The following is a 27,798-nucleotide window of genomic DNA, read 5'->3' on the forward strand; positions in this document are numbered from 1 at the left end:
GTGATGTGATTGGTAGGTAGCAGGGACTGTGTTTGAGGCCAAGGAGCATTAGGAACTGGGCCTGACACCTCTGCATGTTTACAGCAGCTAGCTTTGAGCTTTGGACTCTAGTAGCACTGGACACAGTACCTGTGGCTGAACGGAACAGCTGGGAATCTCTCTCTCTCTCTCTCTCTCTCTCTCTCTCTCTTTCTCTCTCTCTCTTTCTCTCTCTCTCTCCCTGCCTTGGGGCAGACTCAGGCCTCTCCATCAGTCTTTCCTTCCTGGGGTTCCTAACCTAGAGACAGACTCCAAGCATGGTGAGCTAGATACAAAGTATCTACCAGGGTTATCAACTTTCCTAGGCCTTGGAGGAAGTGTTTGTATCAGTTGATTGACAGCTAGGGCTAAGGGTGAGTCCTTTTCCTTGGTCCTTTCCTTGAGCCCATGTTACCAGTGTCATGACTCATTGCCTATACTCCAGCAACCTCCATCCCATCAATGTGTGAATGGGTGGGTCAAAAGGGTGAAGCTTTCTTGCCTAGTATCCCCATGGCTACCCTTGGCTCTAAACCCAGATATGCTGCTTTCTGGCTGGGTGACTTTGGACAAGCTACTTGACTTTCCCAAGCTTAACCATTATATGGGGTACTGGTAATTATTTTTTTGTTTTTGTTTTTCTTTTAAATGAGGATTAACTGTTTTGAAGATGATTCCTTCAAGATACTTCTATAACTTTCCCAGAGCTGCCTCTGCTCTGTAGTCTGTTAGACTTGATCAACTCCAGCATCCTCTTTCTAGGCCAACATTGCCTAATTGTGTTTAAGATGCCCTGCTACAGGCACAGCACTATTAATGTATAAAGAGAAATTGATCTGTGAGCAGATGTCCAGGGTCACTGTATCCATGGCATAGCAAAAACCCCAAAATGCTTTAGATATATTTTAACCAGAGCTCTCCAGAGTTACTTCTGCTCTCTTGGATAAGACTCACTGTATTTGGAGTCCACTTTATCTGGACTGACATCTGATAAGTGGTCGTTTATCCATCCTGTATCCCCAGCAGCATTTGGCACAGTGGAAGGCATTCAGGACAGGATAGAAGAAGGCAGAGATGGGAAGAACGAGGTAGAGAAAGATAATTGGATGGAATTAGCTATCCAAGCCAGATGATGTGTCTCCTGCCAAAGTTTGCCGACCTGGCCTCTCACTCTGCTCATTCTCCAGGTCCATAGACACTTCAGAAGCCAAGAAGGTGCCAGGGTTTGTTTGCTTCCTCACCGAAGAAGATATTCCTCACAGTAATGTAACCGGCCTTTGCAATGACGAGACTGTCTTTGCAAAGGATAAGGTATATTTAGACTTGTCATCAGAAATAACTAGAATAAATGTCATGGATTTAATTTGTGCTCATGGCTCCAAATTCCTAATCATGCATATATTGTGGCCATCATGTAATTGGTCAGTATTTAGGGTAATTCACGAAGGGACAGAATATGCTATTTGGTTATTTAATTGATGATTGTTGTTCTGGCATAATAGGAGACTTCGTGCCAAAATGGCAGGAGAACAAGGCTGGTACTTATATAAGAGTTAGCAACCAAGATTGTAATGTATAGTGCTAAGCTCCTTTACTAAAGACAATAAGAATACATTAAATAAGCTAACTAGGAATGAGATCATAATCCCACCACTAGGTGTAGACAATCCACTTCTATTGGAGTTCATTTACTGATTTCAACTGTATGGAAATCTGCAGTAACAGCATCTCCAGGCCCTGAAGACAGTTGCTACAAAACTCCTTATGCTTCACTCGTAGGGCAGTTCTCAGATGGACATTTTATAATTCTAGTACTGATTAAAGGTTGCAAATTGATTCAAGTAGGTGTTGCTGAAGGCTAATCACCTTTTATAAAATGAAAAATTAAGTGAAGGTGAAGCAAAGAATGAAAACCAGTGAAGACAGGTTTTATTGAGGAAAATTGATAAAGCGTTTGGTAGAAGAACAAATTATTTTATCAGTGTCTAGAGTCTCAGGAGTGTTGCAAGCATTTTAGTTAGAGTCAACTAGGTACAAGCAGGTCAACACTGCAGAACCAGTTAGGTCCATACTTACTGGTCCTTCGGAGAGAACCTCCAGAGGCTTGAGCTTCAAGTGTTGCTTGTTGTTAGAAAACCTTGCACCTGAATAAGATAGGCTATATAACTGTGTTTTCATTTATTTTCTGATGCATATTTGATCAAAGTTATCCCCAAAGGGGATCCATTAAGAGTTCTTTAGGAGGTGGCTCAATCTTTTATGGGCATGTGCAAACATGAAGATCCAAGCTTATATTCTCAGCATTCATGTAAAATATCCATGCCACACACACACATTAGTTGTAAGGAGGCTGCCTGTTCATTTCCCAGCTGCCCAGACTCCCAAAATAACCACACAGACACTGTATTAATTAAATCACTGCTAGGCCTATTAGCTCTAACTTTTTATTGGCTAGCTTTTATATCTTAATTTGACCCATTTTTATTATTTTATATTTTATCACGAGGCTTGTGGCCTACTGGCAAGGTTCTAGCATGTCTGTCTCTGGTGGCAGCTCCATGGCTTCTCTCTGACTCCATCCTTCTTTCTCACAGCATTCAGTTTAGTTTTCCCCGCCTAAGTCTATTCTACCATAGCAGGCCATGCCAGTTTTTTTTTTTTATTAACCAGTGGTATTCACAGCATACAGAGGGGAATCCCACATTGCACATTTTATATATATTTATATATAATATATATACATATATATATATATTTATGTATATATAAAATCTTGACAGGCAGATCCCTAAAGTTCACTGGCCAGTTTGTTTAACCAATCTCCAAGGTTCAAATTCAGTGACACATCCTGTCTCAAAAATATGGTGTGGAGCAACTGAGGAATATATCTGATGCTGACCTCTGACCTTTACAAGCATGTGCACATACATTCACATGTGCAACACATATAACACATAGTTTTAAGGGACTGGGTCCTTAAAGGGAAGCAATCATCACTATGAATTGAAAAACCAGTGTCACCATGTCTAAAGCAGCGTTTGTGACCTGCAGCTTAGGAGCATCATCTATCCAGAGCAGTGATTCTCAGCCTTCCTCAAGCTGTGACCTGTAAATACAGTTCCCATGTCATGGTGACCCCCCCCAACCACAAAAATTATTTCACTGCTGTTGTTGTGGATCACAAAGCAGGTAGATATCTGATTGCAGAATACTAGATACATGACCTCCAAAGGGGTAGAAACCCCCCTACAGTGAGAACTGCTGATCTAGATGAAATTATAAGACACAGGGTGGACTTTGAGGAGATTTGCCATTAAAAAAAAGGGGGGTCTGGTGGGAAGACACCGAAGCTGAGAGACAAGATCAATATTTAGTTAGCTGTGATCTGACCATCATCCCATTGTCTCCTAAATCTGTCTTTATCTCTAATTTTTTTTAATTTACTTATTTTTATTTTATGTGTCTGAGGGTTTTGCCTTCATATGTCTGTGTACCACATGCATACCTGGTGCCTGGAGAGGTCAGAAGATCCCCTGGAACTGGATTCATGGATGGATGTGAGCCCATGTGGGTGCTGGGAATAGAGCAAAGGTCCTCTGCAAGAGCAACACGTGCTCGTAATCACTGAGCCATCTGTGCATTGACAGACAGCCGCTGGGGCCGTGCCTCCCATTCGGCTCATGGCAGACAAGGAAAGCTGTTGCTCACATTCTCTCCCACACAGTTTCTCAATAAGCTACCAGAGTGAAAATATAAGAATTGGGCATTGAGTTCAAATCTTTTCTGTGGTGGTACCAGTGATCTTGTGAGGAGGTTCATGCCCTCAGTAAGGCTCGAGAGCATCCCTAAAATATGCTCTGACTGAAGGGTGGGGACCCCCTTTGCCTTGTTAGAGTATCCATAAAGATTTGCTTCCTGATGAACTTGTCTCTGATCCTAGGTTACTTGTGTCGGGCACATCATTGGTGCTGTGGTCGCTGACACCCCAGAACACGCCCAAAGAGCTGCTAACGGGGTGAAAATAACCTATGAAGACCTACCAGCCATTATCACAATCGAGGTAACGGAGAACGGGCTGCTTCTGTAGAGGAGTCAGCTCTTACCCTTCTTAGCCTTCCTTTGGAGGACCCGGCAGAGCCGGAACATTCAATCTGAGCAGCACATGGGTGTTTGGCTACAGCTGGCACCCAGCTTCCCTTGGTTACATTTAAATTACATCAGTTCTTCAGATTTCCAACGGTGTACAAGCATAGCCCGCGGATGCACAGATTCTCACTTTCAGTACAGTATTCAAATCACATACGATAGCCCACACTGCACGTGAAAACCAGGTGTGTGATAGATGACTTTTCCCCAGCTGTGAGCTAATAGAGGTTTTCAGACTTTGCTTAAGGTCCGCTAGTTAAAGCGATGTTGTTCACTTGGTGTGTTAGGTACACTGAATCATTAGCATATGGTATTTTCAATACGATAGATTTATTGTGATGTAACCCTATCAGAAGTTAAGAGCCTTCTTGTAAATGGGTTTTTAGAATTCCTTCCAGTCCTAGAGTTTATGCTCCAGAGAAACCTCACCTTTCACCATCCTGGGGTTCAGTCCACTAAAGGCCAAACTGAGCTCCCCTTGCCCCACATTTCAGCTGCCGTTGGTTCTCTTTTCCTTCTCCAGAAAACTCTGCTGATTGTCTGCCACTGAGGTGACAGACCGAACACAATTCCCTAAGCTCCAGTAGAACACGCTTTAAGAGTATGAATAACTGCACCTTCGTGAGGAGAGAGAGGCAGCATTTCAGAAAGCCCCTCTCTTCCTGGTCAGAATCACCTTCCCATCACCCCCACCCCGCCCAAGCCTTGTTACTGAAGTTTCATTTCTGACCTTCAGGATGCTGTAAAGAACAACTCCTTCTATGGCTCCGAGATAAAAATTGAGAAAGGTGATCTCAAGAAAGGCTTTTCTGAAGCTGACAACGTGGTCTCAGGTATGGTGGCACCATGTGACAGAAGGGATGGGGACCTCAGTTTGTCAGTTAAATCCAAGAGATACACACGGAGCCCTGGAGAAGGGAAGTGATTGGTAGCATTTTCTCACAGAAGATGCCCTCTGATGTTGGGAATGAAGTTGTAGGCAGTTAGCAGGGATGGAGCCTCCCTCACTTTTATCCCTACTCTCTCATCGTAAAGCTGGATGTACCTAAGTGATCCTACATTATGTCTTTGGAAGCTTGTGTAGAAAGGACAATGGCCACACATGTGTCTAGCTTTGGGACAAATTCCACACTCTCCCCCAGATGCCTGAAAATGCTCCTTATCCATCTTCAGTGAGTTTCTGCCCTTCCCCCTCTTTCCTGAACTCTGACTCTGTCAAGTAGATCCCAGATCCCAGCCCAAGGCAAGGTTACCCATGAGCCCCCTTAGAATACCTTTCTACTTTGACCCTTGGGCATTGCTAAATCACCAGCAGGCTCACTAGGTCTCCAACAGAGTGCTTGCTTCTGTTCTGAAAGAGTCATGTTTTCAGTCACATCTGCCAATTTTTTCTTGCCTTTTCCAAAACTTTACAACGATCATTTTAGAAATCCCAGATGCCCTGTGGCTGCGGCGAGAAGACTGAGCCTGATATAGTTAATGCTCTTCTGGCTTCTTTGATGGGAGGAGGATTAGAGGAACAGATGTAACTCCCAGAGCGCTAGGACTTTAAGATACTTTCGCATCCGCATTCCATTGGGAAACCCAGAGGTCACCTGCCAGCAGGTGGTTCCTCGGTGGAATATTTCCTTGGGCAAATGTTCTGATTATTGTGATAAAACACTGGTTAGAAACACCTCCGGAGGAAAGGGTTTATTCGGATTACAGGTCCATTATCGAGGGAAGCCAACGAGAGCCTAGAGGCAGGAACGGAAGCACCCTACGTAGGGATGCTGCTAACTGGCATGCTTTCTTTGACTTGATCAGTGACCTTCTTTATCTAACCCAGGGCCGCCTTCTCAGGAACGGCACTGTCCACAGTTGGGGACGACCTCCTCTCTCAATTACCAATGAAGGAAATGCCCCACAGATGTGTGCACAAGACAACTTGATGGAGAGAGTTCTTCAACTGATGTGTCAAGTGACAACCGAGATGCGCAGTCACAGCAGGCATTCCCCTCTACAGCACAGGGCTCATCTGGGGTCTCTCATTGCTTTTCCAGGAGAATTGTATATCGGTGGCCAGGAGCACTTCTACCTGGAGACCAACTGCACCATTGCTGTCCCCAAAGGCGAGGCAGGCGAGATGGAGCTCTTTGTGGGCACGCAGAACACCATGAAGACCCAGGTCAGCTCAGAGCAGTCGTGGCAGTGACAGGAGATCCCTAGCAGACCAGTGGACAGGGTGGGGAGTGGGAGGAAGTAGAGACGGGTGCTAAAAGGGACGCGAGTACTAGTCATGGGGACAGACCCTGTCACCAACAAGGTGGCATTGAACTCATCACTTAACTTTTCTGCTTCCGTTTTCTCACGAGTAAGATGGAGCTTGTGAATGTTATTGCATCAATTAGATGCATTTTAATACTTTTAGTAGAGCCTATTCAGTTTTCATTTTTTTTTTATCATTTTGTTGCTATGTGGCTTTGGCCAGGGCATATCCTGCCCACATTTCTCATCTTTTAAAATCAAGTGTGGGGTTAAGTGGTAGTTATAGGGACCGCTAACTTAGCAGCCACAGCTGGGATTTTTCTTGGTGACCTGTAGCATGACAGAAGTTGCCAAGGCTTTTGGTATCTGCTCCTACTTCTCTGATCTAAAAGCCCTTGCCAGATGAGATGAGGATTTGCTCTGAAAGTATGCTGCTGTCTTGTCCGTGTGGTTAAATGCAAGTACGAGAGTTGAGTTGCCTGACTCAATCTGCGGTGACCAGTGAGTGCTGGACCCTGGCACCCGACAGCACTGGGAGGTGAGGAGGATTTTTCTGCCAGGAATACTAGGATGTATAGCAGTGCTTAGGCCCAGACATGTTGGACAGGTGAAGGTCAGGCCTGGAAAAAGGCCAGAGGATGCGTTAATGCAAGGATATATGCTTTTTTCCCTCTGCGTAGAGCTTTGTTGCAAAAATGTTGGGCGTTCCAGATAACCGGATTGTCGTTCGAGTAAAGAGAATGGGAGGAGGCTTTGGAGGGAAGGAGACCCGGAGCACTGTGCTATCCACGGCAGTGGCCTTGGCCGCATACAAGTGAGTTTTTAGGCTTTCTTCTTGTACCGCAATTAGATTCTCTGGGAAATAGAATAAGGGCAGCTGGGTCAGGAAGGCCTTTTAGATTCTCCCCCCGTCAAAAGTAATTGTCGATGCTTTGAATTCTCAGCTTTCTGTGTTTTGGGCCATCGGACATAAGGGCAAGGTCAACCTGGCTCGTTTCTTTGCACATGAACCTGTGTATCCACGTCTTATTTTCCTTAGTTGGCTGTAATCTCCCTAGGAGTGAGGCGAGGACTCAGCCTGGCACTTCTTGTGTTATCTAGCACAGTGTCTTCACTGCAAAGCTCGATGCACAGATGAAAATGAACTCCTTCCTCCTGTTGAGCATCCATGAGACTCACGGCCATGGGCTTCTGGAGGCTCACAGGTTTCTAACCTTCTTGGTCTCTCCCTGCCCCAGGACAGGCCGCCCTGTACGCTGCATGCTGGACCGTGATGAGGACATGCTGATAACTGGCGGCAGGCATCCCTTCCTGGCTAAATACAAGGTTCTTGGCCTTTTCTGTTCCCGTGGGTAGTGTAAGCAGGTGGGATGGACCAGGGACCAGAGACAGAGAGACGGGGGTTCTATTGAGGAGGCTTTTCTCTTCCTCAGGTTGGCTTCATGAAGACGGGGAGAGTGGTGGCTCTGGAGGTGGCTCACTTCAGCAATGGTGGGAACACTGAGGATCTCTCTCGGGGCGTAAGTAGGATCAGTATGCCCCCAAGGGGTGACTGGGAGATCAAGGACATGCCCTGGCATGGTTGTTTACTTGGAACATGCATATATTTTCCCTTATCCTACCTACGTGTCTATGTAGTATCTTAGTGATGCCTGTAGATATTGTACATTAATGTTGGCTTTCTGTCTCCCAGGATAGGCCCTTGAGTAATGTCGAACATGGCTTTTAGGTATTTCTGTGTTAAGCTTTTGTTGAGGCTCCTTGAGTCGTATAAATGGCAAGGACAAGACCAGCAGAAATGGGCATGCCTTAGTACTGCCACAGTGGCAGATGAGCTTGGAGTACTTGGTTATTAAAATATAATAAACAGTAGAGCCTGCCAGGTGGTGCTCAGTGGGCAAAGGTGTGTGGCACCAAGCCTGGCGATCTGAGTCTAATCTTGGAACCCACACGGTGGAGAGAGCTGCCTCTCACAAGTTGTCCTTTGACCTAGTCATGCAGGTGGTGACACCGCCCCCCCCAAGTAAAACAATCATTGTAGTTTAAAAAAGAAAAAAAAAAAGAAGCAAATAAGTAGGGGTAGTGGGTGAAATAAAATCATCTGTGAGAATTAACAAATGTACCTTGCTGGTAGTACTTTCTAAAAGTTATCCCAATTTTATGACCAGACTATATATGCCTATCTATACCTGTGTAGATTCCTATTTTTTAAAGTAACAATCCAGAAAAAGCAGGTTTCCCATTATGCCCTTTGGGATCTTCCCCTATGCTAGGAGTTGATTAGTTCAGTTAGAAAACGTTACACTCCCTACCTACTATTACAAGTGTTCCAAACAGAAAGGATTTCTAATGTTCTTGCCATGGGTGACAGGTTTGGGTGTTTTGGGGTAAATCAGGCCGACAAGCCAGCAGCAGTTATCCCCAAAGATTCAGTCCCATAAAGGTGCTCTGAGCACCGAGCTCCAGGTGGTGGCATAAAGAGACTGTGGCATTGTTTCTTCCTCAAAGAAACCGTAGGTGGGAGAAACAGAAAGAGAAGATGGAGGGAAGGAAGGAAGGAGGGAAGGAAAGAAGGAAGGAGGGAAGGAGGGAGGGAAGGAGGGAGGGAGGGAGGGAGGGAGGGAGGGAGGGAGGGAGGGAGGAAGTAAAGAAAGGTGTTAATAGGATTGTAAAATGAAGCAAAATGGACTTGAGAAGAGGGACACAAAAAGCAATTTATTTATGGAAAAATGAAACTACACTTGGGGAACGAAACTCCAACCAAAATGAAACAAACCAGCAAAAGCAATGAACGGCGGCATTTGTCGCCTCAGGAAGACGGGACTTTGCACCAGGGAGGGGGAGCAGCACGCTGCAGCACTAGGCTGGTCCAAGAGTAAAAATGAGCTCTGGTGAATTAAAACTGTAAGAGAGGTTGAAGGAAACCTGACGGCTGTCCCCTGAAGAGAGAACACTGTGGGGTAAGAATGAAAACATGAGAAAACTCAGAGAACCAGTCCGGGAGGTGTAAATCATGGACGTTTCAGAAAACAAAGAAGGGGAACAGACAGTGGAAGAGGCTATCAAGAAACTATTTAAAAATATTGACCCAAACTAGGTTTTAAGATTTAAAAAAAAAATCTTTCGCGAGTGTGATAGAGGAAAATGGGCTCACTATGAAATATAGAAAACTGGATACTGAGTTATAGAGTTTTTTAGGAAAGTAAAAACAGTTCTTTCCAGAGCTGAGAAGGTGTTCTGTTGTTCCTCAGTATTGGGGAATTAGGATATATAGTGTATATCGACATACAGTGGGAATTGAGTAAATTTACAATGAAGACTCCTATTTAGAGCCAGTTAAGAGTGGGAGGAGAGTAAATGTGTATAGTCGTTCTTTTCTTAAAAATTAAAATATAGTTATATCATTTCCTTTTCTTCCCCTTAACCCCCCCTCTTGCTCTCTCTCAAACTCATGGCCATGGCCTCTTTTTTAAAAATTATTGTTTCACATTCACACGTATACACACACACACACACACACACACACACACACACACACACACACACATTCCTAAATACATCAGTACATCTTAGTCTGTATTATGTTACATAGCCAACTGGGGCCCTTCCCTGGGGAAGACTGTTTCTTCTTCTCTCAGCACCCCCTGGCTGCCTGTAGTGCTTGGTTTAGGGTTGAGGCTCCATGAGATTTCCATCTTCCACCTTAGCGTGTCTATAAGTGTTGTTGTTGGTTAGGTCTTGTTTAGGCAGCCATGCTGGAGAGACTTCACGGGTGTAGCATCTTAGAAATATCTAGGAGATGCAGTCCCATAGCAAACATCCTGTTCCTCTGACTCTGAGCCTTAGACATATCCCCCACTCTTGAGACAATGCTAACAAATGTACCCCAAGAAAAGAGTGAGTGAACTAAAAGAGAAAGACTTGAGTTCCAGGAATAAAAAAATGTAGAGACAAGGGGAATCAGGGAGGGTGTGAAGGTGACTCTAGAGGCAGCAGCTGAACAACAGCTTTAGCAGGTAGCTGGGCTAAACTAGAGTAGGTCAGTCAGCTCCAGAAATAGTTTCTTGTTTTTCTATTAAATAAATAAAAAAAAAATCTGATGTAACTGAACAGATTAAGAGAAACTTTACAAGGGTTAGTAATATATACATAGAAAATAAAACCAATGAAAACTAAAGTTAATAATTAACTTTGAGCTGAAAACGTGTGTGTGTGTGTGTGTGTGTGTGTGTGTGTGTGTATGTGAGAGAGAGAGAGAGACAGACAGAGAGACAGAGAGAGAGAGAGTAGATCACACAGTAACTTCCCGATTGAGCTGTAATGTGTACATATTCATAATAGCAAACTGAGTATTTTGATTTGACCAAAATACAACTACATTGAGAGATAGGAAGCTAGTACGTCTGGGGAGGGAAGGGGACAAGGCAGGGACAAAACTTCCCCTTTCCAAGTTGGGAAGGCACGATGAAAGTCTAGGCTGGCTGGTGGTGCAGCTCACCCCTTAATCCCAGCACTTGGGAGGCAGAGACAGGTGAATCTCTGTGAGTTTAAGGCCAACCTGGTCTACAGAGCAAGTTCCAGGACAGTCAGGACTACACAGAGAAAGCTGATCTTGAACCCCGCCCCCGCCAAAAAAAAACAAAAAACAAAAAAAGAAAGAAAGAGACAGTCTGAAACTGGACCCTGAAATATGATATGAATATGAAAAAGTTGACCTAAATATGTGAGAAAGGGGGCTGGGGACATAGTGCACAGACATGAGGGTTTGAGTTTGACCCCAGCACCTCCATAAAAGCCAGATACAACAGCACCTGCCTGCAATTCTAGTGTTTGGGGACAGGGAATGGGCAGAGACTGGTGGGTCCCTGGGACTTCCTGATCACCCATTCTAGGCAAATCCATGAGCTCCTGGTTCAGTGGGAAACCCTGTCTCAGAATATAAGGTGAAGCATGATTGAGAAATATGTCAGCTTTGACCCCTGGCCTCCACAAGCTGATACACACATGCACGAATGTGTGTACACACAGACATGTACAAACACTAGACCGACCGACCGACCAACCAACCAACCAGTAGAAGCAGCAGCTTTGTAAATTATAGGTGGCTGGCTGATTCAGGAGAGTGGAAGAAGGAACATGGAAGAGACTGCTGTTTCACAGAACATGACTTACATAGGGGTTGACTCTTTATAGTGCAATTTTAATGGAAATAAAGCAAATTTATAGGACTAGAGAGATAGTTCAGGGGTTAAGAGTGTAACATGATGGGCCGGCTTGTTGGGGTATCTGTTCCCGCCAGTACACCACAGCCGGCAAGTCCCAAAGAAATCACACATAGTCTACATTAGGTTATAAACTGATTGGCCCATTAGGTCAGGCTACTTATTAGCTCTTATAACTTATGTTACCCCATTATCCTTATCTACGTTAGCACATGACTTAGTACCTTTTCCAGCAGGGCAGCTTACATCTTTCCTCTCTGGTGGTCTGGGCAGAACTGGCTGAGGGAGCTTACTAGAATACTCCCAGTCTCTTTGCTCCACCTCTACTTCCTGTCTGGCTTTCCTGCCTATACTGCCTGCCTGGCCAATCAGCGTTTTATTAAAATATGATTGACAGAATACAGATAATTCTCCTGCACCATAAGAGTACTTGTTCTTCCCGAGTACCAGTGTTCAGTTCCTAGACCTGTGTTAGATGGCTTCTAACCACCTATAACTCTAGTTTTAGGGGTTTTGGCAGCCTCTTCTGGCCTCTACATGCACATGCATGCATGCACACATGTCTTCACATGGGCACACATAGGCTCACACACACTCAAATCTTTAAAAGAAAACAAACCTGCAGTGGACCAAAAAATGTCACCTTTTTGCTTTTGAAAGGAGCAAACAGTTCCAACTGGAGGTCCTGGGAAGGATTCCCATGACGGAGACCAGTTGGAGACCTGCATAGGAGGATAAGTTATCCTAGAGGAGAAATAACACGGCCTGAAACAGAGATGTTCACAGCTGGCCTAGGGAACACAGTTGTGAGTTCATTTCCTGTGCTGACACATGAAAGAAGTCAGTGGATTTCCATGTCCTCTGCTCTTTGGTTTCTTCTGCCTCAGATAATGGAGCGAGCTCTCTTCCACATGGACAACACCTATAACATACCCAACATCCGGGGCACTGGGAGGATATGTAAGACCAATCTGCCCTCCAACACAGCCTTCCGAGGCTTCGGGGGTCCTCAGGGGATGCTAATCGCAGAACACTGGATGAGCGAGGTTGCTGTGACCTGTGGACTGCCCGCAGAGGAGGTGAGATGGCCTAACTGCCTAAGCTTCTTCTTGGCAGCGGGGTTGTAGTGGTGGTGGTGTTGGTGTGTGTGTGTGTGTGTGTGTGTGTGTGTGTGTGTGTGTGTGTGTGTGTGTGACTCTTATCTAGGACATCTCCTGGGGCAGGGAGTATAAACAGTGACTGAGGAGGCACCCAGAAGCTATAAGACCTAAGTGTCTCTCTTCTTGGGAAGGTACGGAGGAAGAACATGTACAAAGAAGGAGACCTGACTCACTTCAACCAGAAGCTGGAGATGTTCACCTTGCCCAGGTGCTGGGATGAATGCATAGCAAGCTCTCAGTATTATGCTCGCAAGAAGGAAGTGGAGAAGTTCAACAAGTAAGTGCAGGGTGGGGCGTCTACTGTTCTGATTCTCTCTTGCTTGGCTATGGTCTAGCCTTTCTACCGATCCCCACATAACAAGCTGATGGTTTATTGGACAATTTCTGAGGCTACTGAACCTATTAGCGCATTGATAACTATCTCCTTGATATCAGATGAAGATCTTTAGCCCAGCAACAAGGGACCATCAGCCTTCACTCAGCATCAGAGTCCATCAATCGAGGTTCATCTGTATCGAGTTGTGCACTTTCTGAGAGGACCACATTATTGAAAGCAATGGTTGGAGACCAACACAGATACCTTTGCAATTAGCAAATACATTTGATGTTGGCAGTCATCCTATGTCTCTGAAGTGGGCCTCAGTTAATTCATCTCTAAAGTAGGGATAATTATATTGGCTCTATCTTCTTCACAGAATTACTTATTTGAACACATATATTGAGAAAGCATCATTATTGTCCTCCTTGGGACAAGGACAGTCGAAGGTCATTAGAGTACGCTGTCTGGATGCAAAGTCACTTAGGGAGGATAGTCTATAGTACTTTGAAGTTTGTGCCACCTGCACTGGAAGACCCAGAACCTAGATTTCTACCTCGCATTATGACAGTGACTATGTTTATGGCTCCAAGGATGTCCTGTTCTGATTTAATACAAAAATGTTAACTGAAATAATCCCAGCACATGGGAGGCAGAGGCAGGCGGATCTCTGTGAGATCTAGGCCAGACAGGTCCACAGAATGAGATCTGGAATGTTCTTTTCTCTCCAGGGAGAATTGTTGGAAAAAGAGAGGACTGTGTATAATCCCAACCAAGTTTGGAATAAGCTTCACAGTTCCTTTTCTGAACCAGGTAACTACTTAAATAACTTGGCCACATCCTCTGGTGTGACAAGAGGAATCCCCCATTAACAGTAGCAGACCTGACCAGGGCTCTTTCTGCTGCTGAAATAAAGTGAAATTTGCATACCCATTGGTGTAGTGTGTGAAGGAGCAGTGAGACAGGGATGGGGGAAACTTCTAGTTCTGGCCTTTATGACTGCAAGACTATACACAGATACTCGGTTTCTCCATTCTGTTTCTTCAGGTATAGCACTGGTACGGAGAGAAATGACCTACTTTCTTCTCAGGATGGGAAGGGGGGAAGCAATTTGCACACTCCTGAAGGACTTCTTAATTAAACAATCAGGTTTATGCTGTGTGGTTTTGCCTGGGTTTTTATCTAAAACCTGGCTGATGGTTCTCTCCTCCCTGGGCTCTGCACCTTCAGTTTCAAAGCTTGAACTGCAGCAGAATTTACCAAATGTTGTGTCTGGCCTCCTTCTCCTTCCTTAGGGAGGTGCCCTGATCCATGTGTATACTGATGGTTCGGTGCTGCTGACACATGGGGGTACAGAGATGGGCCAAGGTCTTCACACCAAGATGGTTCAGGTGAGAAGCCTGGGGACCGTGTCCGGGATGTCTGGGATCTGGAAGATGCTGGGGGAAGTTGAGTATGATGTTCTGGGAGGAGCAACAGGCCTGAGAGCACATTTACACATGGCCTTGGGCAAATCTTCCCCTTCTTGGTCTCTTTCCTTATCAGTGCTAAATGTTTGACTATGCAATCTCTGAGGACAGGTCCATCACTGCCCTGCTGGGCTCTGAGCTCATTGTATGTATGAGAACAGCTCATTTCCCTCATTCTGCAAGACCTCTCAGGTCTGGGCTAATGGTGCTGGATTGTAGTCAGAATATCTGCTTGGCTCTTGAAGTTTATCCGGGTTAAAAAAAAAATCCAGTATTTGCTCACAATGGGTTTCTGGATGTCTAAGCCAACCAGACCCCACTAAAAAGTACTCCTTCAAACTCAGGCGGGTGAGACAACATTCCAGAACAAAGAGAGTAGAGTGTAGGAGACTGTTTCTTGCCTCAGGCAGTAAAGCTGAACTTTGCCCTGGGAAGAAGGCAGCCTAGCTCTGTGATAACCTCCTTCTCAGAGAGTCATGTCTCCTTTGCCACAGGTGGCCAGCAGAGCTCTGAAAATCCCGACCTCCAAGATTTACATCAGCGAGACAAGCACCAACACTGTCCCCAACACTTCTCCCACGGCTGCCTCTGCCAGCGCTGACATCAACGGCCAGGCTGTTTATGTAAGTGACGCACCTAGGGGAGCCTGCAGGGTTGAGGATGGGCTCTGGGTTTGGGGTCTCAAGAGAAAATAGATCCATGTAAGCTCTTTGACTATGGTCATGACTTCGCTCTGCTGCCTGTGAAGATGCCATCCCTCCATATACCCAGCCAATAGAGAAACTCCGGCATCACTGTTTCTACCAAAGCCAGGAGAACAGGCTACGGAGTGAGAGGGGGATTGGAAGGCAAGCAGGGGCTTCGGGGAAATCACACTACCCAGGATTAGAACTGGTCACAAGATAATGGGCTGAAACCGATAGGGGTCAGCTGAGTTCCAGCTACTTGCCTCTTTATCACATGAGAGATATACTCAAACAAGGAGCATAATGGGAGAAGGTGCCTCCCTGGAATTCCCTCAGCAGCTCCCTCTCTGTAGCTTAGGCATAGTGTCAGGAGAACTCTCTAGACAAAGGGTCAGAGGGTTGCTTGGAGGTAGTGCTGCAGGGCATTGGGTTTTACAAGTGGCTTAAGCTGTCACCTGGGCTACAGAGGGCAGAACACTGACTTGCCTGGTGTGTGTTGGGGCTCCTCCAGGAAGCTTGCCAGGTCATACTGAAAAGGCTGGAACCTTTCAAGAAAAAGAAACCCGAAGGCTCCTGGGAGGACTGGGTAAGTCTGAGCTGGTTCAAGCTGCTTTTTGCAAAGAAGTATATCAACAACAGTAGGGCCTCTGTCCCTACCCAACACATGTAGATGACGACCCAGTCACACACAAGTAGAGGAAGCTATGCCTGAGTCACAGGGCAGGGACGAGCTCATGCTTCATGAGCCCCTTGAGGGGAGGGACTTGAGGAAAGTTTTTGACCCAAGATCTTGATGTTTGTTTGGATTAGGTGGTCAGCCCTCCAAGCCTGGAAGGGTGGACTGTCTGCCTTAAGCACCTCCTCGTGATGTCTTGGCTCATTCAGCCATGGAGCCACACATATGTCTAGCAGGCCCAAAAGAGGTGTGTCTTCTCAAAACTCCATGTCTCCAAGGGTCTCTTTGGCAGCCACTCCCCTAACCCAATTTTTGTGTCTAGGGGCCACGGTCATGTCATCTGTGAGAGAGCTAGAAGATGTCCCATTAGACGCCAGGTGTGATCAAACAGAAACTTCCATTAAGAATGAGCCTAGCTGTCTGAATTCTAGACTAGATGTCTGCATGTTAAGAATTCTCAGAAGTGTTGCACGTCTATAAATCCTCAGTGGAGGGAGGGGGATTGTGAATTAGTGGCCATCCTGAGCTATGTAGAAAGATACTTTCTCAAAAAGCCAAGGACTATGGAAATAGCTCAGTGATAGAACATTTACCTGGAGCAAGCAAGGCCCTATGTTCAGCTCTAGCAGCACAACACACACACACACACACACACACGCACACGCACACACACACACACACGGGAGGGGACAAGGAGGCAAAAGTAACGAAATGGGATTGTCCATGAACCATGTGATAGTGCAGCCCCATTTCAACAGATTTAGAGAAAACAAGCTCTCATGTCCCATCTACTCTCTTTCCGTGTCTCACGTGATCTTAACTTCCCCTTCCACACTCATTTCATTAAGTACCACGTGCATGAGGTACTTAAACGTGCATAAGTACTATAAGCTCTACTCTAGTTTAATGCTGGTCACTTGTGAATAGGTTTGTCAGGCAATTGTAACATTTCCACAACAGCCTTGACAATAATTTTCTTCCACTCAACCTGTTGTGCTGAGCTTTGTCCTCTGCTATCAGCCACGTAGTCCAGTATCCATCATGAGCGGATGACACCAACAAGTCACCCCCAGTCACCAGTACACGCATTATATGCCTAATGAGATCCTTGGTCAAAAGCTGTTTTCTCTAAGCCTTAGTTCTGCCATCTGAAATGTGGGGTTAACGAGAGCTTAGTGGTGGGCTGGGTCTTTGGAAACCACCATTGTCCCTTCCTGATGGCCATTGTCTTCCTCAAGGTCATGGCTGCCTACACGAGTGCAGTGAGTCTGTCTGCTACTGGATTTTATAAGTAAGTACGATCCTTTTCCTGTCCGTTCCTGTGTGCCGACAGCTCTGAAGGTTGGTTAACCCACAGCCAGAAAAAAGCAGTGTCCCTAAAGCCTTCTTTATGTCAATGAGACTCATGTCTAAAGAGGCTTTGTTACATTCAGTTACCAACTGTATATGAGCCATTGCGTTAGAAGACCCCAGTTCTAGTCCTGGCCTTTGAGTATGCTATTTCCTAAGAGAAGGATGGTCCTGTCCTGGATTCTGCAGGATATGACGCTCAGTCACACTATGACATGTGTTTGGGAAACCTGTATGTTTCCTTGTGAAGTCATTGGGTTTCTTCATAGTGACCCCTCCCCCCGGGAGAACGGGAGGATTTAGTGGTTTCTTACAACATACAGAGTATGGTGGAACTCTTATTAGTCCAGTGAGCACGCAGAAGAAGGGACGTAGAAGAGAGCACACACATTCTCCAGTCTTAAAAGTACGTCACCGTGTGATTAGCTGGAGACCCCTCCCATCTGATTTTGTAGTTATTAAAAAAGATACAATTCTATTGACTGTTCTGTTGCTATGATAAAATTCCCTGACAAAAGAAACAATTGGAAGAAAGGGTTCATCCCATAGTTCTAGGTTACAGCCCCTCATTGTGGTAGCAGGAGTTTGAGCTACTGGGTCACCTCGCATCCACAGTTAAACGCAGAGAAGAAATGCATGCTTGCACCCAGCTCACCTCCTCCTCTCAGACACAGTCCAGGGCCCAGCCCAGGCCATGATGATGCTCTCATTCAGGATGGGTTTTCCCCTTTAAAGAACTCAACCAAGAAAACCCTTCATAGATGTATCCACAGGCCAGACCAGTCGAAACAGCTCCTCAGTGCGACTACCCAGGCAATTCCAAATTATATCAAGTTGACAATTAAAATTAAATGTCACAAACGTCCATCATAATGTTTCTGGGAAATTTAACTGAAAACATCTCATGTTTGTTTTTAAAATGTCTTGAATGATTATGCGGTTATTGTGAGCACTATATATTCATATGAGAATAGAATGCTTTGCTCATAACCGAGGCATCGGATGCTTTTCTCTTTGTTGTAGAGAAGGCAAGCTGGGGAAGGAAGGGTCTCACAGCCTGAGGCTGCACAGCCAGCCCTTGCAGCCCGAGTCAGGAGGCAGAGGGCTGCACACTGTTGCTCTGCTCACTCTTTCCGTTCCCCTTCTATTCGGTCCTGGACCCCAGTCCGTAGGCTAGTGCCTCCACATTCAGGGAGGGGCTTCCTGCCTCACTTGAGCCTCTCTGTTTCCTGGGTGACTCTAAATGCATTCAGGCTGCTGATAATGAAGGCCACCCACCCCAGTGATCCCACACAAATACAAACTAATTCCTCCTACTTCCTCCAACTCTTTCTCAGAGTAGCACAGGTAAGGTTTCTAAATGGCCACCTAGATAAACAAGGTGAAGTCAGAGCTCAAAGACAGTGAAGTTTCTCGGGGAGGAGTCTTGTCCCTCAGCCCTGTGTTGGTTTGTTTTGAGGGTGAATTCTAGTCATGTCAGTTCACATATATTATTATATGTATATTATTATATATACATATATGTATGTAAGTATTATGTGCTTACATTATATGTAATTGTAGGCAGGTTTTTTTTGGTCCCTCCTACCAGCTCACAAATAACCACTTGGAGACTTCTTATTAATATGAAAGTTCTGCTGATAACTAGTTCTTACAACTTAAATTAACCAATTTTTATCCATCTACATGTTGTCTCATGGATTTATTACCTTTGCTCTATATGCCCATCCTGCTTCCTCTCTATCTGGCTGGCAACTCCCTGCATCTCTGTTCTTCTTCCCAGAGTTCTCTCTCTCCCGAAAACCCTGCCTAGCTCTTGGCCATTCAGCTTTTGATTAAAGCAATCCAAGTGACAAATCTTCACCATGTACGAAAAGATTATTACACAACTTATATAAATAAACACACATTATATAGTAAGTATATGTGCAATAAGTCATACTGTAGGGACAGTATACTTTAAGCTCTGGGGTTGTAAATACACATGCATGTGGTTCACATATATGATATGGCTATTGTACAGGGCAATCAGGTTCTGCAAAGGAAACACACACATAATGCAAAATCTGTTTCTCTCAGTAACATTTTTCTCAAATCACTCGTTAAAGTTCCAAAGGGGCCAGGAGATGGGGAATGGCTGCTTAGGCTGCTCCCAGGCTGCTCTGAGGCCCTGATCTTGTGACCTTTCACCTGGCAAAAGGTGAACAGGTACACTTGTGAGAACAGTTCAGTACCATCCCAGGCAGAGACGCAGTGCTGAGGACCTTGAATTCTGGCTCACTCGCTCACTCTTGTAGGAAGTGATTTTCACATCCTTCACAAGCCTAGGCATGTCTGTCACTGCTGATGCTACCATCTAGAAACCAACACGCTTCTGCTAAATGCTGCTAGGTTGTACAGAATGCTTATAATGTGGTTTTTGGAAAAACGAAACACAAGCCAAATGCCCTAGAATATCTGGGTTTCATTAAAAGTCCAGAGTACTTGAAAGGCATGGGCTTTGGGGGAGGATGGCTGAATGGAAACAAAAGACCTTTAGGATTTACAGATTTATGGGGTGGGAAGTATGTATGGAAGAGGGTTGGTTTGCCTAACACAAGCCTTTTCCTCTTTTCTTGTATAGGACACCTAACCTCGGCTATAGCTTTGAGACAAACTCCGGGAATCCCTTCCACTATTTCAGTTATGGGGTGGCTTGCTCCGAAGTAGAAATCGACTGCTTAACAGGGGACCATAAGGTAAGACATGTGCAAACCTTTAGCCTGAGAGCAAAGAGAAGAAAAACAACCGCACTGCCGTCTGAGTTGCTGGTTGAGACACATTCTCTGGTGAGGAAACAGGCCTGACGTCAGAGGCAGGGGAATGCCCTATGAAGACCAACGAGCACATGCCTTAGGCCATGAGCCACATAGTTTCTGCCTGAGCCCTGACTCAGTGAAGGTCATTGCTGTAGAGAAAGCAGCGCTGAGTGGGACATCCTCCATGAGCTGCTACTAACGGACACTGGATTTAAATTGCAGATCATTTGTCTCCCTGTGGCACAAAATCTTCCTCCTGTATTTTTTCAATCATTTATCTACTTTAATATTTTTCTTATTAGGGGTAGTAAACCCAGGACCTCACACATACAAGCCAGAACTCTACCAACTAAGTGATACCCTAAGTCCACGCCCAGCTATTTAATAATATAGTTCTTGCCTTATAGACTTTACAAAACCAGGATGATTTGGATTCAGCCACAGTATAGTTTACTGACTGCTTTCTCATATGCTTTGCCCAGACTCAGGTCCAAAGACCCAGAACCTGGAGACCCTTTCTTACCACCCATAGGTGGTTGTGTGATGAGGTCAGGGCTCTAGCCCACCCCTTACTTAGCTGCTAAGATCTCAAACATGACCTTGGATAGTGGCAGTCAAGATGTGGTGGGAACCGCTGTCTCAGCATGCTCAGAGTCTGAGAAAGTGCTGTTTGGATTGGGACTTACAATCTAAGTGTTATCAAGACACACCTGTGTAAATCCAGATATTTCTTTCTCCTCAAACCCTTTTCCATCCACAGAATCTCCGTACAGATATCGTCATGGATGTTGGTTCCAGCTTGAATCCTGCTATTGATATTGGACAGGTAAGGTCTGGGGGAGACCAGGGTGGGGGCAGAATATGTCAGAAGTGTGTGCCCACCCCCATTCTGTTTACTGAAGGCCTCCAGTGACACAACTTGTCGTCATTTTTAACCTAGCCAGAGCACGGTTCTTAGAGACCCTCATTCTGAGTAAGAAAGAGTTAGATTGATGATCATCCACCCAACTCTCAAATCAGAAAACAAATAAATGTAAGTTAACTTGGGAAGGGCGGCCACACATCCCAGAGACCAGCGTGGTCCATGAGAAGACATTGGATGCTTACATATGATACAGGCACACACACACACACGCACACACACACACACACACGCACGCACACACACACACACACGGAGAAAAGTGGGAAAGTGGGAGATGGGGAAGGAAGAAGGAAGGGAAGGAGAGAAAGAGTAAGGTAGGGAGGAAGGGAGAGAGAGGGACTGAGCACCTGGAAATCAGCACAATGTAGAAAGGAAATAGAGATTGGGATTGAGTCCTAGGCATTGGGATCTGAGGTCAGAAGAACTGACTGTCTCCACATTTCTCGCTGACCCAGGACACTGGATAAATTACTTTCTAGGTAGTAAATGGTGCCAAGACTAGAGGGGTGGAGGAATCCACCAGACGACATGGGATCAACCATGAGGAGGAAAAGAAGGCCCAATGAAAACCACTTTTGGAAACTATGGGATTAGTAGAATAGGCCAAGCTGGAGAAGACAGGGGGGGGAGAAATCACAGTTTGAGTTTGTGACATAGTGACATCTGGTAGAAAATATGAGTGTATTTTTAAAAAGAAAAAGGCCAATCTACTCTGTAGTCAGCACACACACACACACACACACACACACACACACAACTATTTGGGGGAAACCCTCTGTAGGCAGGCATTGTATCAAGTACTATGGATGCAAAGATTATTAACAACGCCTGGTCTTGTGTTTGTTCAGCCTCTGGCAGCATCCCATATCACCCTTCTGAATAGGGGATGGGGAGCAGCTGGGGACCAGCAGACAGTGTAGAGGGTGCCCTAGATCTGTAAGCCATGGAGGGGACACTTCCTCCCAGAAGACAGGCGGGAGAGGGAAGCCAACAAGGCTGGAGGTAAATTTTTAAGAATTTACTACTCAAGAAGTCCCTCCTACGAGCTTGTTTCTCACTGTGGGATCACCAGGGATGCCATGGACGCAGCATCTCCATCTACGCAGTGGCAGGTTTGGATGAGAAATGGTACTTGCCACTGTGCTGACATGTTCTGGGTCTCTGTTCGTCTTAAGACCAAGTTTAGTGACACGTCATCCGAGATGCCTTTGTACCGAGGCAAGAGCCAGACAGGTGGGTGAAGGTTGTTTTAGCCTCCTTCCAGGCCCCACTCTATAGGTCAGGTTTTGCATCCATTGTAGCTATCAGTATCTCTCCTGGGAACTGGGGCTAGAGATGAAGTGGTAACCATGGCCTCCTTTTGTCCTATAGATAGAAGGGGCGTTTGTCCAGGGCCTCGGTCTCTTCACTATGGAGGAGCTACACTACTCCCCTGAGGGGAAGCTGCACACTCTTGGTCCCAGCACCTACAAGATCCCTGCATTTGGCAGCATCCCCATTGAGTTCAGAGTGTCGCTTCTCCGTGACTGTCCCAACAAGAAGGCCATCTATGCCTCCAAGGTACTGTGATTGTGGGTCTGTACTGCCTTCTCTCCCGTGGGTGGGAGGTCACAGTGGGTGACCCACCTGGTAGGTCTGCAAGGGACTCTTCCTACAGAAGAAAGAGGATTGATACCAGCTCTGGGGAGGCGGCAGAGCTGAGAAACAACGGAAGTGTGCCGAGGACACATTCTGAGCTCTTAACTGAAGCTGGCTCCTGCTGGGAGCCTCAGAGAGATTCCTTAACCAAATCCCATGGGTCAAAATTCTGACCTATGCTCAGTCTGCAGTCATGCATCATGGTCCTTGATCCTTAGAGATGATTTTATAGATCCAGTATCTCCATGTTCTTATAAAAACCAACACACTCATTATAGAGGAGTGGGGCACCTTCCAATACATCATCACCCCCTCTAGTTGTTGAGATCCAACCTTAAAACCTTACTAATAAGCCTAAATTATACACAGAGAACGTTCTTCATTCTTGTCCTCAGGGAGTACAGAACATGGTTGAAGACCAACACAGCTTAATCGTGTAGTCCTGTATCTTTGAAGGAAGGAAAATCATGACTTGTAGCCAATGAAATATCTGCTCAAGCCATGGTTTGCTATGCTGATGTGGTCTGGTAGGGTCTGGACTACATCGTGACCTTAGCTGTTGATTCTTACAAAGGACAATATGTTAGGTCATGAGACTCATGAGAAAAGTACATCTCTGGGGATCATAACCCCAGAAACTGAGGCTGAAGAGATGGCTCAGTGGTTAAGAATACTGCCTGCTCTTCCAGAAGGACCCAGGTTCAATTTCCAGCATCCACATGGCAGCTCACAACTGTCTGTAACTCCAGTTCTAGGGCATCTGACATCCTCACACAGACATACATGTAGGCAAACCCTGAATACACATAAAAATTATTAAAATAAATAACCCCAGAAATTTTGGGCCTGAAGTTCCAGGATGTAGAATCTCAGCACTTACATTTTAACAGTAAGTATCCTTGGTAATTCTGATGTAGGCGGTCTTCAATCTCTGCCCCACGGGGAAGGAAAGCCAACCTCTGTTAGGAGATGCCTTAATTCTAGCAGATCCGTCCTTGTAATTGCAGTGCATGTTAAGCATCGCTGTCAGAGCTCCAGACAGACGATTCCCCTAGGCCAGTACCTGAGGAAAGGGCTAAGACTTGTGCCAAGTGTTTTATTTATAAAACAGTAGCCAGGCATGGTGGTGCACACCTGTAATCTTGGCATTTTAGAGGCCGGGACAGGAAAATTGCTGCAAATTCAAGGCCAACTGAGGTTACATAGTGAGTACCAGGCTAGACAGGATTTCACAGCCGAACCCTGTCTCAGTAATAAAAATAATCATTTACTATAACTTCAAAGGTATATTATATAATTAATGGGTATTTTGTTATCATCAGAAAGAATGACATAGGATGAGCTAAAACAAACAAACAAACAAACGAAAAACCAGAACTATGAAGTTCAGTCATTTAAGAAATAGTTTCTCAGGTCTTTGTTAGTTTTGACGGCCTCCTCTTGCCTTAGTTGGTGTGGTTCCATTAGCGCTGGGTGGAGTTCTTCGTGGGCACCACTGGTCATCCTGGTGTGGGACTGTGGTCTGGACTCCAGAGTCTGTGGGGGAGACACAGGGTCTGGAACCACTCTGGCTGATTCCCTATTCTACGTCCTACCCACTCAGGCTGTTGGGGAGCCGCCTCTCTTCCTGGCTTCGTCTATCTTCTTCGCCATCAAGGATGCCATCCGCGCAGCTCGCACTCAGCACGGAGGTGATAACGCAAAACAACTATTCCAGCTAGACAGCCCTGCCACTCCGGAGAAGATCCGAAATGCTTGCGTGGATCAATTCACCACCCTGGTAAGATACTTCGCCAAACTCCCATTCACCCAGGGGAGGACAGGAGCCGACTGGCAAACTTGCCGGGAAGGTTCCACGGGTCTGTCTCACCCGGGCAGCCTTGGGTTAAGGACTGCCTTCACTGAGCCATCTGGGACACCGAGTTGGTCTTGCAAAAGAATAATGAACACCCGCTTTGAAGTTGCAGCTTGCAGATGGGCTGCTCTCGCGGCGGGAGGGTTGCGTGGTGTAAGGCCGGTACACAGATTTCATTTCCAGCTGGCTGCAGGTGATGGCTACATCTCCTAAACAGCCCAGTCTTTTATGCTAATCACTGTCATCTGGGGGACTCCTCGGTTAAAAACACCATGTGAGGTGCTGTGGAGAGAGAAAGGGAAGGCCATGATATGACTAAAGACATTTCTCTCAACGTTACCATTCGCCTTCCTGGCACTGGGGCCGTAGGTACCCTCAAGGACTTCACAGCCTTCTGGGACACCAGATGACTGCCCCATGTGGTGCCTGGCGGGGCAGGTGATGGAACAGTGGTTCTTGACCTTTCTTGTGCTGTGACCCATTAATGCAGTTCTTCATATTGTGGTGACCCCCCGCTATAAAATTATCCCATTGTTATTTTGTAACTGTAATTTTGCTTCTCTTATGAATCATATGTATGAATTGCAATTTGATATGCAGGATCAGGATAGCTGACATGTGACCCCCAGAGGGGTCATGACCCATAGGTTGAGAACCACTGCAATAGAGGCATTCTATGGTCTTGAGAATTCCTCTGGGAAGTCCCTTTGTTTTATGTTTGGTGGGTGATGCCAGGCAAAAGAAGAACATACTAGGAACACGCTTTTCCTCCACGGAATCTCAGAGCCAGCCCAGCCTGAGTTGTGCAATACAGTAGCTACACACAGAGATCTCTAGTAGTACTCAAAACCTCTGTTGGATTAGCAGGTAGGTAAGGTTTTACAATTTCATAACTTTTCGGTTGAGAGGTAAAGTGAATACTTACTACTTCCAAATATCCCAGGCAAAGGAAGAAAACCTGACATCTAGATCTCAGTACTGAGTGAGAAGGATTCCCAGCCAGGCCACTCCTGTGCCTGCCGACAGCTTTAGCTAGGAGGAAAGAACCACAAAGCACGTGCGAGGTTTCCGCAGCTGTGCTGCTTCATTCCGGTTACCCAGAATCCACCGCGATCCCCACTGCTGATGGTTACCGAAGCCTTGTATCTTTAACAAGAGTGGTACCTATGGACAGGTTGCACAGTCAGCGTCTTGTAAGGAATAGGATGTAAAACTCAATCATTCAAAGATGTCTGCAGAGGCCCCCCCAACCCAGAACGAAGACTCTTTTTTCCCCCCGATTTTCGATAAAGATCGATAGATCTATCGACGTATCGATCGCTGAGAGCCAGGCGGGACTCGAACCCGGGTCCTCTGGCACAGGAGCGTTAGGCGCTCTTAGCCGCTGAGTAGAACGAAGACTCTTCTCTCTGTACTAACACCCCAGTGACTAAACCCCTTCAGTGGGCTTGCGTGAACAGCTGATTCCACACGTCAGCTGTGCTTCGAAGGCCTGCGAGTGCCATGTGCAAAGGGACCACTTCTGTACTGTTTGTCACCGTCTCCCCAGAGCCCGCTGGAATGGTAGCCACCTGGCAGGTGCTCAGTAAAAATATATGAAGGACTAGGAATTTAAGGGGTCCTTGCTGGGCGTGTTTCCCGTGACTGAGGCTGTACAATGGGATTTGACCTTAGTGTGATATTGTCTGTGCTAGGAGGTGGCATGTGTTGGGACGGAGTGGGAGGGACACCATGAGAAAAACATGACAATGAGAATTCTCTTATTCCTCCCTAGTGTGTCACTGGGACATCGGAAAACTGTAAACCCTGGTCTGTGAGGGTCTGAAGAGAGAGTTCTCAAGCAGTGTTTCGTACTACAGCGGTGCTTCCGTGGAGCTGGAATTCCGTACAGTAGTATCCAGATTCCCATTTGCTGCATGGGAGAGCTGATTCAGCGCGATGGCGTTTTTAAGAAGATGGAATGCATTAAGACAGTTTTGATCCAAATAAGAGTTGCAAACAAAATGAGGAGCAAATGGAGACATGCCGGGTTTCAGTGGTGAATTAAGCAGCTTGGGAGGACTCTCACCTGCTCCTGCAGCTCAAACCAAAGTTTCTCCAGATCCAAATGCCATCTTTGGAAAGCTTTTCCTCAGACCAGAGAATGCCACACTGTAACCTCAGAGCTACACACTCTTATTTTGCTGTGAGACAGTGGAGGAGATTAAAACCTCCAACTACTTTGGATCATGGAAGACAATAATAAAGAATAAAATGAATTTGAGCCTAGCTCCAGTATTGTTGACTACTAAAGTAAGATTATTCTCTGATGCAAAACTCCAACCAATTCAGTTATTCAGTCCAGACAGTGTGCTAAGTCTCTCCCCGCCTCCCCATGTATATATAAAAGATTTGTCTTCAGAACTTTCCTTGGAGTGATGTCACCTGGAAATGATGATACTGACATCAGTATCAGCCGAGGGGAAGCCCGAGTTTGACAGCTGTGCGTCCTTCAAGTGTTATCTTCCCCTCCTGTGCCTCATCTTATTGGGAAATGAAAGGGTTCGACTACAGTCCTCACTAAGATCTCCCTGCTCTAAGTCTATAAATATATGACCCGAAAACTCCAGTTACATAACGAAGCTGCAGCTATCAAAGCCTTGGCTTCCTTCACTCTTATGCAATGTCTGAGCCTAATGAGCCCTGTGTAGAATCCCTCACATGCTTGAAGTCGGTGGGGAGAATGGGAGAAAAGGCAAACATCCCCTCTCACTGCCCTGGCAGGAGGTTCCAGCACAACACAGTCCTGAGTGGACAGTATGGTGGAGTCTGCCAGACAGAGCCTGCATTTCTGCCCATGGAAGGATAGGCAGAAATGATGCAGCCCAGTTATGTTTGATGATACTAACAAATACAACTGCTAGTTGGTCGCCATGTAAGAAATGTTTTTGAGTTACGACGTCAAATGTCAGCATCTTCCATATTGCAGCCAATCATTGTTTCTAAACTGTGAAACATGTATACTTTATGTATACTTTTCTCTTCTCTCTCTCTCTCTCTCTCTCTCTCTCTCTCTCTCTCACACACACACACACACACACACACACATCACATTTTTGCTTCTCTTTCCATTTTCCCATCTCCCTCCCTCACTCCCTCTCTCCCTCCCTCCCTCCTTCTCTTCCTTCCTCCCTCTTTCCCTCTTTCCCTCATCCCTTCTCTCCCTTCCTCTTCCCTCTTTGAGTCCCAGGCTGACCTCAAACTTGTATAGCTGAGCATAACCTCGAACTTAAGATCCTCCTGCCACTACCTC

General features: G+C 45.9%; 1 protein-coding gene across 2 annotated transcripts in view; it reads left to right on the forward strand.

Moving 5' to 3' along the window:
* Positions 1-26,774, forward strand: part of Xdh (xanthine dehydrogenase) — a 64,456-nt gene extending 37,682 nt beyond the window's left edge. For both annotated transcript variants that reach the window (XM_087907356.1, XM_087907357.1), the window contains 19 exons: positions 1,206-1,329; positions 3,959-4,078; positions 4,901-4,997; positions 6,207-6,331; positions 7,092-7,225; positions 7,650-7,737; positions 7,845-7,931; positions 12,521-12,712; positions 12,925-13,070; positions 13,841-13,922; positions 14,405-14,500; positions 15,073-15,201; positions 15,776-15,850; positions 17,179-17,231; positions 19,914-20,028; positions 20,849-20,914; positions 22,385-22,573; positions 24,255-24,431; positions 26,281-26,774. In XM_087907356.1, the coding sequence (XP_087763482.1) occupies positions 1,206-1,329; positions 3,959-4,078; positions 4,901-4,997; positions 6,207-6,331; positions 7,092-7,225; positions 7,650-7,737; positions 7,845-7,931; positions 12,521-12,712; positions 12,925-13,070; positions 13,841-13,922; positions 14,405-14,500; positions 15,073-15,201; positions 15,776-15,850; positions 17,179-17,231; positions 19,914-20,028; positions 20,849-20,914; positions 22,385-22,573; positions 24,255-24,431; positions 26,281-26,331 (2,146 nt within the window). In that variant the 3' untranslated portion in view covers positions 26,332-26,774. The remainder of the gene's footprint in view (positions 1-1,205; positions 1,330-3,958; positions 4,079-4,900; positions 4,998-6,206; positions 6,332-7,091; positions 7,226-7,649; positions 7,738-7,844; positions 7,932-12,520; positions 12,713-12,924; positions 13,071-13,840; positions 13,923-14,404; positions 14,501-15,072; positions 15,202-15,775; positions 15,851-17,178; positions 17,232-19,913; positions 20,029-20,848; positions 20,915-22,384; positions 22,574-24,254; positions 24,432-26,280) is intronic.
* The last annotated feature ends 1,024 nt before the right edge of the window (positions 26,775-27,798 follow it).

This window comes from Myodes glareolus, chromosome 6 (assembly GCF_982192425.1).
Source record: "Myodes glareolus chromosome 6, mMyoGla1.1, whole genome shotgun sequence".
NCBI classification, from domain to species: Eukaryota; Metazoa; Chordata; class Mammalia; order Rodentia; family Cricetidae; genus Myodes; species Myodes glareolus.